General features: G+C 42.8%; 1 protein-coding gene across 1 annotated transcript; it reads right to left on the bottom strand.

Annotated features, from left to right (window-relative positions):
* Positions 1-123: 123 nt before the first annotated feature.
* csrnp1a (cysteine-serine-rich nuclear protein 1a) lies at positions 124-9,082 on the bottom strand. The gene is given in 6 exon segments (XM_056743559.1): positions 124-1,514; positions 1,908-2,048; positions 2,051-2,218; positions 2,355-2,617; positions 4,077-4,254; positions 8,906-9,082. Coding segments are annotated over 6 exon segments (1,671 nt in total). The 5' UTR covers positions 8,948-9,082; the 3' UTR covers positions 124-635.
* Positions 9,083-10,871: the final 1,789 nt, after the last annotated feature.

The following is a 10,871-nucleotide window of genomic DNA, read 5'->3' on the forward strand; positions in this document are numbered from 1 at the left end:
CTTTCGTAAGTGCTTAACAATGGACTTTTAACTATCCACTGAAATATTTTATTTATTTATCTCGATGAAAAAGCTTGCCATTTTTTCTAGTCTTATTTTTTTAAATCAGCGTTTCTCATCAGGTTTGTAAAACACATTTTATTGAGATGGAAACATGACACTGAAATGTCAAAACATCAGAAATTCGAAAACATTTATATACAGTACACAAGTGGGCATACCACTGATAAAATAGTACAAAGTACATACAAAGTAATTCTGGAATGAACAAAAACTGTAAGGCACGATAAGAATTATTAGTGGTCCCTAAAAAGACATTTGCAGTAATTTGGAACATTGTAAAAATACATTTATTTGCGATACCAAAACCTTTAAGCCTTTAGTTGAACATATAAATATGGACCTGAACTCATAAACAAACATTAAAAGACCAACAAAGTCTACCCTTGAAATTATCCTTCTTTTTGAACAGTATTTACATCCTAAAATATACATACCTGTATAAGGAACATCCTTAAATTACTGTAATAAAATATTGTATTTTTCACAGAAAAAGTATATGTTCATATTCATTTCATATAAACAGGCTGCAAATGTTAAATGTCACTCCAAACATTGAACAGGTCTGACTGACATTAAGAAATCCCTACAAGAGATTCCAGAAGACATACACCTGAGTCCTCTATTTGAGGAGATCTGGGACAGCCGGGAAACTGAAGATGTGAGATGTAGTCCATATGTGTATTTACTCTAAAATGATTATAACTTAAACTTGGACCACACTCATGAAAGCTGTCAAAAAAGACCAGGTCAGGGTCCGAGGACAGACTGAGGTCCATGTAACAATTATGAGAAGATGGGGAAGGTGTTTTAGGAATATCAAAGGGGTCATTCACACAATCCAAAATGGCCTGATTAGCATTTTTATCTACATTCTCTTGTTGAGATGTACTGGTGTTGTTTTCCATATTACATTTGGTGGAAAGGGCAACCAGACTGTCACCAGCTTCTGTGGACAGATCGTGGGTCAATGGCTGGTCCATATCTACGCGCTCATATTCTTTGATGTATGGGCATCCATCCTCATCAGAATCATCAAAGCTGAGAATGTGAGCCAGCCCTTTGTCGTCCACATCCAGTGTGGCTGCCTCTGATGGAGGGTGTCCAGTGTCCTCAGAGTCAAGACTTGCAGAAAAAGAGCAGGAGGTATCCATCATGTCACTGCTGCTGCTGTTGTCTTTCTCAGAGCTCAGATGGAAACCTGGACCGGGCGACAAGGAAGTGAAAGAAGAGCGGTTGTTTTCCATAGGAAATGTTAGGGGTGTGTTCCTCTCTCTTGATGGCGGCTCAGTGACGATTCTCCTCTTCTCATCCAGCAGTCTTTTTTCCAGCTCGAGTTTCATGTAGGTGTGGATGTAGTGGCTCCTCACACGACTGGAGCTGAACTCAACTCGATTCATGGGATTCCCACAGCCTTCCTTTGAACAGCCGCAGGGAAAGTTGCCACGGTCCATCTGTTAATGTTGAGAGGTGATATGTATCAACAAACAACCAATGACATCATTCATAAATTATACAATTACAGCCGCTGCTGCAGTCTTCTGCTCTGATTTGTATTCCTTTTGAAAAAAAAGATCCTATAGTCTGAGATCTATAGTTTCACAAACTTTCATTCACAGACACTCCAATGTTCATCATATCCTTTCAAGACCAAACTATCTGAGAGATCTCCATTCATGTTATGGCTCTATCCTGTTAATGTCATAACCAATTATAAGAGAGAAACACCCAAAACAAAGTTGATATCTTAAAATATTGTAAGCCATAAAAACGTATAAGCAATCAAACTTAGGATGATTATCAAGATCAACATGCCAATTTTACATAAAGATGAATAGTATCTTTACCTGGCACTTGATGCCAGCCTGGCTGCAGGCGCATGTCTCCGGCTCACAGAAGCCCTTGCAGTGACAGCCGCAATCTTTCCGCCATTGCCGTAGTTCCTTCAGCTGCCTCTTTTCTTCCCGGTCAATTCGTACGATGTCAACGATGTCAATTCGTACGATCTCAACAGTGCACGTCTGCGTTTGGAGGAGTAGGGACGGAGCGGTCCACCTTCTTTCGGCTTTGTGATGGTGAGATCAACATCCTCATCCATGACATCGCTTACTGTCAAGCTGGCTGCTTCTGCCACAGTGAGAGTGCCACTGCTGATCAGCTACAGAAAAAAAAACATTCAAGGCTACAGTGTGCTATACTGCTAATATATTGTGAATAATCATGTTTGAAGGGTTTGATCATGCCCACCATATTAAAAGCATATAGTAACATACAGTATTGTTTATATAACTCACTTTCTGTCTCATGACTTCCAGCTGCTTCTCTTGATGCTGTTCACGGCTTCTCTCTGTTCGCAAACGCTGCTGCTCCTCCTCATGTTCTGCAAGGGTGAACTGCTGGCAGGCAGTGTGCCATCTGACCATGCCCAGAGTGCAGCCACCATGACTGGGCACACTGCTAAACCCTTGACATCGCTGGAAGAGAAACACTGTAACCAGGCCAAACTTAACACTGCCTTTGAACTGAGCATCTGTTGTCTTCTTCAGGATGGGTATAACTGAAAGGAAAGAATGAAGATCTTAGTTATTTTCAAATACACTGATCATTGATTCAATTGAAAATTTACATGTGCAGTGGTGAAGTTGCTTTCCATGTATTAATAGAAATTAATTGGATGAAGCTGGACATCAGATGTTCGCGGAGGAGCAGTCCTTTAACTCTTTCACCGCCATTGGCGAGTAATCTCTGCATTTAAAAAAAAACGTTGCCCGCCAAAGACCAATTATTACGGAAATCGGTGTTTGTACTGTTGTACAGCAGGTGACACGGTTACACACCTTTGGGAAAAAGTACAGAATCCCAGAACCTAGGACGTATATTTCTTATCGGTTTTTAATGATTGTTCTGAATGCAATCTGGGCGGAATCTTTGACCAAAATGTTCATTATCTCAGCTATTTAATCAAAGTGATGATCATTTTTGAAGAAACCTATCCACATCTAAGGAGTGATAAAAAAGAACAAATGAAGATAAAAGCAGAGACTCTTTCATTCGGCGTATTGTTTGTCCATATATTCGTTACAGACGTAAATTTGGTGAATATATTAAAAAACGCTGGCGCATGCTGGCAACTTTTTAAAAAATAGGCTGCCAGGGAAAGAGTTAATAAACAGTGTTCAAAGTTTTCACTGACTATTGTATTTCTCAAAAGCATATCCTCATCTTTGTAGAGTTGTACATTTTGGTCAAATTGAAATAATTATGTTTATTTTACAGTTTGTTTAGTCTGAAAGGTGGTCAATCTAGTTTTTGCCCAAAATATGTTATGTAACTAAAATATTGATTCTTCTTGGCATCATGGTATATCAACAAAGTAAAAAGCCATGATGATTCATGGCAGGTCTTAGCACAGAAACATAAACACAGAGCATGATGTCGTAGGAGGAGTGTAGAACAACACAGAAAACAACACAAATAAACTGAATATAGCTTGATAATACTTGTGTTTGCGTTGACTTTGAAGTTTATGTATGTAAATGAGTGTAAAATGACAACTGTGCACATTTAGAGGACCATTCTCTTTACAAACAATGATTGGACTGACTCCATATTTAAAAATACATAACATATAACTATAAACACTATAAAACTGTTAAACAAAAGAGTAACAACCTTCTGTTGACTGATTTCTCATCTTATCAGTTGCACTGCACTTAAATGCTGTAGAGTCAGATAAAGAACCCCTCCTTACAATGCATTTAACCTTATCTGGTGGTGCCAACAGCTGGTCTTCATGATTTTAAAAGATGCACAGCCAACTACACATGACTAATTCACATCGATCTGATCAATGCTAATAAAAACTAGCAAATGTGTTTGCCGGATCACTGTGAAACCCCTGTTGGCATGACGTTGTGCTTTAACCGGCTGATCATTTTCAATTGGATTAATATTAACTATTTATAATATTTAAATTTACCTGAACTAGCACTTAGGCTATTAGAGAATAAACTTACTTGGCAAGTGCTGGCTTGAAGAGAAAGGGACAATGGGCCCAAAGTCCACAGTATCACTTTGGGGTCCTTCTTCATCAGAATCCCACTCGGAGTGTGATGAAGGGGAGGAGGAGGAGTAAACAGCATCCTCTTCATATTTTCTCTTTAAACTCCCACTCTGCAATGCATCCATGGTGATCTGTCTAAACACAAAGTAAGATTAGTTGGGTATTAAATATTTGAAATGAGACATTGAAGCATTGCTGCTGGAAAACTGGCCTGGAATAGACAAGTCCTGGATACCTAGATTCTGTTGAGGCCAATACTGAAAATTCACATCTTTGCTCTCAGTGAAAACCTGTTAAACTGGTCTAACTTCCCACCAAGACAAAATTTACATAAACCACTGAATCATTACAAGATCTGCTTTCGCAGTGAATCAGTCACTGACATAAATCATATCATGTTTATATGTTAAGTTTATTGTATGTATGTTTATTAATCTTCTGTAAATCTTAAGTTTTTTTTTTCTTTTCTCTCACCTTTTTTTAACGTTTCATTATTGTTTGTATCCTTATTTAATTATATTTTTAATTATTTGTAAATATATTTTATTATATAATGATGATTTTCTATATTAATATATGATTGTTAAGCTGACCTCTGGCCGTATGTCTTGGACACTCGGGTGAAGAGAGGGGCGGAGCTGTCAACCGATCACCACCTGGTGGTGAGTTGGATCCGATGGCGGGGGAGGAAGCTGGACAGACTCGGCAGACCCAAACGTACTGTGAGGGTCTGTTGGGAACGTTTGGCCGAATCGCCTGTCAGAGAGATCTTCAACTTCCACCTCCGGCAGAGCTTCGACCAGATCCCGAGGGAGTCTGGAGATATTGAGTCCGAGTGGACCATGTTCTCCACCTCCATTGTCAACGCAGCCACTCGGAGCTGTGGCCGTAAGGTCTCCGGTGCCTGTCGAGGCGGCAATCCCCGAACCCGGTGGTGGACACCGGAAGTAAGGGATGCCGTCAAGCTGAAGAAGGAGTCCTATCGGGCCTGGCTGGCTTGTGGGACTCCCGAGGCAGCTGACAGGTACCGACAGGCCAAGCGGACTGCAGCCCGGGTGGTTGGGGAGGCAAAAACTCGGGCCTGGGAGGAGTTCGGCGAGGCCATGGAGAAAGACTATCGGTCGGCCTCGAAGAGATTCTGGCAAACCGTCCGACGCCTCAGGAGGGGGAAGCAATGCCCCACCAATGCTGTTTACAGTGGAGGAGGGCAGCTGTTGACCTCGACCGGGGATATCATCGGGCGGTGGAAGGAATACTTCGAGGATCTCCTCAATCCCGCCGTCACGTCTTCCATTGAGGAAGTAGAGGCCGAGGGCTCAGAGGCGGACTCGCCCATCACCCGGGATGAAGTCACCGAGGTAGTCAAGAAACTCCTCGGTGGCAGGGCACCGGGGGTGGATGAGATCCGTCCTGAGTACCTCAAGTCTCTGGATGTTGTGGGGCTGACTTGGCTGACACGCCTCTGCAGCATCGCGTGGCGGTCGGGGACAGTGCCCTTGGACTGGCAGACCGGGGTGGTGGTCCCTCTTTTTAAGAAGGGGGACCGGAGGGTGTGCTCCAACTACCGGGGGATCACACTTCTCAGCCTCCCCGGGAAAGTCTATGCCAGGGTACTGGAGAGGAGAATCCGGCCGATAGTAGAACCTCGGATCCAGGAGGAACAGTGTGGTTTCCGTCCCGGTCGTGGAACACTGGACCAGCTCTATACCCTCTTCAGGGTGCTGGAGGGTTCATGGGAGTTTGCCCAACCAATCCACATGTGTTTTGTGGATCTGGAGAAGGCATTCGACTGTGTCCCGCGCAGCATCTTGTGGAGGGTGCTCCGGGAGTATGGGATTCGGGACCCTTTGCTAAGGGCCATCCGGTCCCTCTACGACCGGAGCAGGAGCTTGGTTCACATTGCCGGCAGTAAGTCAGACTTGTTTCCGGTGCATGTTGGACTCCGGCAGGGCTGCCCTTTGTCGCCGGTTCTGTTCATAATTTTTATGGACAGAATTTCTAGGCGCAGCCAGGGGCCGGAGGGCGTCGGGTTTGGTGACCACACGATCACATCTCTGCTCTTTGCGGATGATGTCATCGTGCTGGCCCCATCAGACCAGGACCTTCAGCATGCACTGGGACGGTTTGCAGCCGAGTGTGAAGCGGCGGGGATGAGAATCAGCACCTCCAAATCTGAGGCCATGGTTCTCAGCCGGAAAAGGGTGGCTTGCTCACTTCAGGTAGGTGGAGAGTTCCTGTCTCAAGTGGAGGAGTTCAAGTATCTGGGGGTCTTGTTCACGAGTGAGGGAAGGATGGAGCGGGAGATTGACAGACGGATCGGTGCAGCTTCTGCAGTAATGCAGTCGCTGTACCGGTCTGTCGTGGTGAAGAAGGAGCTGAGCCGCAAAGCGAAGCTCTCGATTTACCGGTCAATCTACGTTCCTACTCTCACCTATGGTCATGAGCTGTGGGTCATGACCGAAAGAACAAGATCCCGGATACAGGCGGCCGAAATGAGCTTTCTCCGCAGGGTGGCCGGGCGATCCCTTAGAGATAGGGTGAGAAGCTCGGTCACTCGGGAGGAGCTCAGAGTAGATCCGCTACTCCTCCACATCGAGAGGGGCCAGCTGAGGTGGCTCGGGCATCTTTTCCGGATGCCCCCTGGACGCCTTCCCGGTAAGGTGTTCCGGGCATGTCCCACCGGGAGAAGACCCCGGGGAAGACCTAGGACACGCTGGAGGGACTATGTCTCCCGGCTGGCCTGGGAACGCCTCGGTGTCCCCCCGGAAGAGCTGGAGGAAGTGGCTAGGGAGAGGGAAGTCTGGGCATCCCTGCTTAGACTGCTGCCCCCGCGACCCGGCCCCGGATAAGCGGTAGAAAATGGATGGATGGATGGATGGATTGTTAAGCTGACTGTCTGCGTCATTCTGCACATGTAACCAATACTAAAGCGTCAAAAAAGATTTGATAAAAAAAAAAAATCTTATTATGTACAGTGTACAAAAGTGAGCATTATATGGCAGAAGCGAATCAATGGTTTCTTCTATCTCCCCCTTGAGTAATTAAGATTCCAGAGATGTTTCGAGTTCTTCAGGAACAAAATGTTAAAGACATGTGGCTCAGCTTAGCATCCCAAATGTGCGAAACGAAATTACGAAATCTGTAACCTGATTCTTGTTTTTATTTCAGAATCACTTTTCACAACGCTTGCTATGCTTAATTTCAAAGCTCAAACAAGCACTCAGTGTGCAAACAGGAACAAAAGTGAAAACACACATTTTGCATTACTACTAATGTCGCTTGAGTGGGTGAGCAGTGGAAAAAAAGGCATGCGCGCTCACACGTACACAGAGAACTCTCTGTACCTCGAATATGAAAGAACAGCACAACCTCACACCACAGGATGGAGCAATCTGCATCACAGATCACCTGGTTCTTGTTCCAAGTGCATCTAGTCAGGCCCAACCCACACAAAGGTCTGGTGTGCCAAGAACGCTATGTGCCCCTGTGCAGACTGCCTGTATCCTGGACAACGTGAACGCTCTCTCCCCTCTTTTCACACAGGTCTGGCTTTCTTTGGATTGTGTTATGTAAACAGCCGCACTGTAATCCCAGATCCCACAAACTCTCACTATGTGAAAGGTTAGAGCAATCACAACTGTGAGATAAATGCCACTCAAAGCAACAGTGCGCATAATTTAATAGCAGTGTTGTTTTACATGTGAGCGAGATCAGAGACAGAGCATCTGTTTCACGTGAACTGTTGCATAGCGAATAATTGCACAACATATTCTCAAAAGAAATGCATATTCAACACATGTGATTTATATCTTTCTCTTACTGTGGTATGGTGATAAAGATAAAGATTTGAATATTTGTGAATGTGGTTATAAGATTATATAACAATCAAATCAGAGAAAAAAACAAAAGACACAACTTTTCATTAAAATAGAACTACTCATTGTGTGACACAATCACATCTGGCCAGACGGACTATCCAACAGCACATGACGTGAATGTATGAATGTTTTCTTTACTTGTAGACACAAGGAGGAGTTTGTGGATTGTGGGCAGGGAAACAAACAGCTGCCAGGTGGCAAAAGTAGGTTATTACTCTGGCTTAACGCTGACAAAAACAAACTGATGTTTTTATTCACCTTTCTCTTACAGCAAATTTAGAGGACTGTATATCTGCCAAATTGCTTTTAAAGCAGTAGTCCCACCTCACTTTCTCGTAGCGTTTTGTATAAGCATCTTTACATTAGAACTGTTGACTGTAGACGTGGGACACGTGCAGGTGCATTTAAATGTCTGTCAGCCAATCATCGCCCGTCATAAAACGTGCTGTTTACTATCCAATTTTAATATAACTCAAGTCAATTTCACTGAGTATTATTTATTATTTATAACTATCACAGATACACATATACATTACATGAATATTTCCGATTTATGTCATTTTAAAAAATACACTCAATAAATTTAGCTTCGTTATGCTTGTATGTATGATAGAAAGCCTATATGCAGAGAAACTATTTAGATATCGTTAAGTTTGTTTGTTTGATTGTTTGTTTGTTTGTTGTTGTTTGTTTGCTTTAATCGTACTGAACTTCCGCAGCTGAGTTACGCGCGAGCTTTATTTCGGGATCTGAATGACCAAACAATGCGCGTGAACATACAGTACAATATCCTTTTATCACATGTAAACAACATATTACGTGTGCACTGTAGTCGTTTCCTAAAATCCATTTTGTGTTACGTTAGCGAGATGAAAAACGCTAATAAAGCGAAAAAAAGACTCACCCAGTTATGTGTCCGTATATCATGAGTGGACGAGACAACCATATGATCCTTGAAAAGTTATCACGATATCACGCGCGTCCTCCTTCGTGATCCTCGGTACGCACGAAGCTCTCGTTGCGATCAGCTGTTGTTCAGTTGTGTGTTCGTCAGGGGAAAACTCCCCCCACAGCTCGTGACGTAAACAGTAATATCTGGACAAAAAAGTCATGACGCGCTGCGCGTTCACATACAGACAGAGTGAGTGAGTCATAATTATCAGTGTAACAAGCGACGGACGTGACGATAAACTGTAGTTGAACGCTCTGTTCCCGTAATGTGTGTCATTTTAGTGAAAAATTAACAACCCAACTTCTACATTTGGTTGTTGTAGTACTTAACAAAGCCCTAGAGTTCAAAGTACAGAGACTTGTTGTGCATTCAGCAACGTTAAAATGTTTGAGAAGAGCTTGACATAATCATGAGTCAAGTCTTACGCTCAGCATGGATGGAAGCTACAAAAACAATGATGTCATGTTTTGTGTTAAGCTCTGAATTGTCATGGACAATGTGAGCTTATTTTGGGAACCGACAATCTGCAAAAGGCAAATTACAGTTTATTTACATTACATTGTAATTTAATTTTTAATGGTTTTCTTCATGTTCATGGTTCACCATTCACAAGTATGTACATTACTAATACTAATCATTTTTATCAAGAAGTCCGTTTTTGAGGAGGAAAATCATGGTGGTGATAGGGGGTCAGACGAAAGGCAGAAGGTTAAAAAAACACAAGACTGATGTTCCATCCACTCAGCCAATCACTAGAGAAACGCTCCCTGGATACCAAAGAGCCTCTCCATGGCAATGACACTGTGAACATCCGTCACAGGAGACTACTCAGGCATCATTGTTTCATAGCCAGATGGTAACATCATTGTGCATCTCTCTCACACACACACACTGACTGTATCACCTCAATGATTTCCCATCTGTTTGGTAATGAAACCACAGGGCACATATCATTACCCCCACCTCTAGTGGCAAGACAGACCTGCACTAAGAACACAGAGATCTAGAACGTTAAAAGATGTCTACAAAACACTGGGGAATATGCTTAAAGCACCTCCATGATCCCCCCTTCAGATATTTATACTATGTCCACAATTGTATTGCATGTTTTGCGAAATCAAGTGGACCGAAGTGTCTGCAAAACTTCTTTTTAGTGCATACAATAGACATTGCACAACATAAGAGATATCTCCGAAAGCATGAACCATAAACTCATATGCAGAGTAAAGGGTGGAGGGGCATATGAGGTTTACAAACATCTTTTGTTTATAAACAAAAAAAGATATGAGTATTCATTCATTCAAATGACAATAGGGTTAAAGTTATGCTAAATTCATTTGCATGCTTTACATTTATGTTGTCTCTTTAAAAGACTAATATAGCAAGGCACTTTCAAACCCTCTGAATTTCTCATCATCATCCCGTTATATACTGATTCATTTCAAAGCCATCTGTTATCAATTATTTTTCTGTCGCTATTCAAACTGTGTCAACATATGCTGATATTCAGCACACAAGTGAATCACTTCCACTTCGCTGAGGCATTCGGCCCGCTGTGTGATATAAAGTTAACCTACATTTCCCCCCTCGTTCTCAGGTTGCTGCCACTAGCACTTGTGGCCCACTTTCTGTCAAGAAATGGCCTACATTCAAGGAGATTCTGACAAACTTCACAAAGCTGGAGGAACAAAAACGGCTTGCCTAATTTGTCAACCTTCACTTATTTCAGTCTCATCCGTTCTTCTGCTGCAGTGATGGGGGTGGACATTCTTTATAATGTATAGTTGTGTTTCTCTGTGTAACCTTTCGTGTAAGCTGGGCATCGGGGCATAATATCTCTAAATCAAGATATTATAGATATTATTTGTTTATGACTCGAGGCAAGAGTAGACTTTTAATCAAACACTGATAAATACAG

The sequence above is a fragment of the Triplophysa dalaica genome, chromosome 3 (genome assembly GCF_015846415.1).
Source record: "Triplophysa dalaica isolate WHDGS20190420 chromosome 3, ASM1584641v1, whole genome shotgun sequence".
NCBI lineage: Eukaryota > Metazoa > Chordata > Actinopteri > Cypriniformes > Nemacheilidae > Triplophysa > Triplophysa dalaica.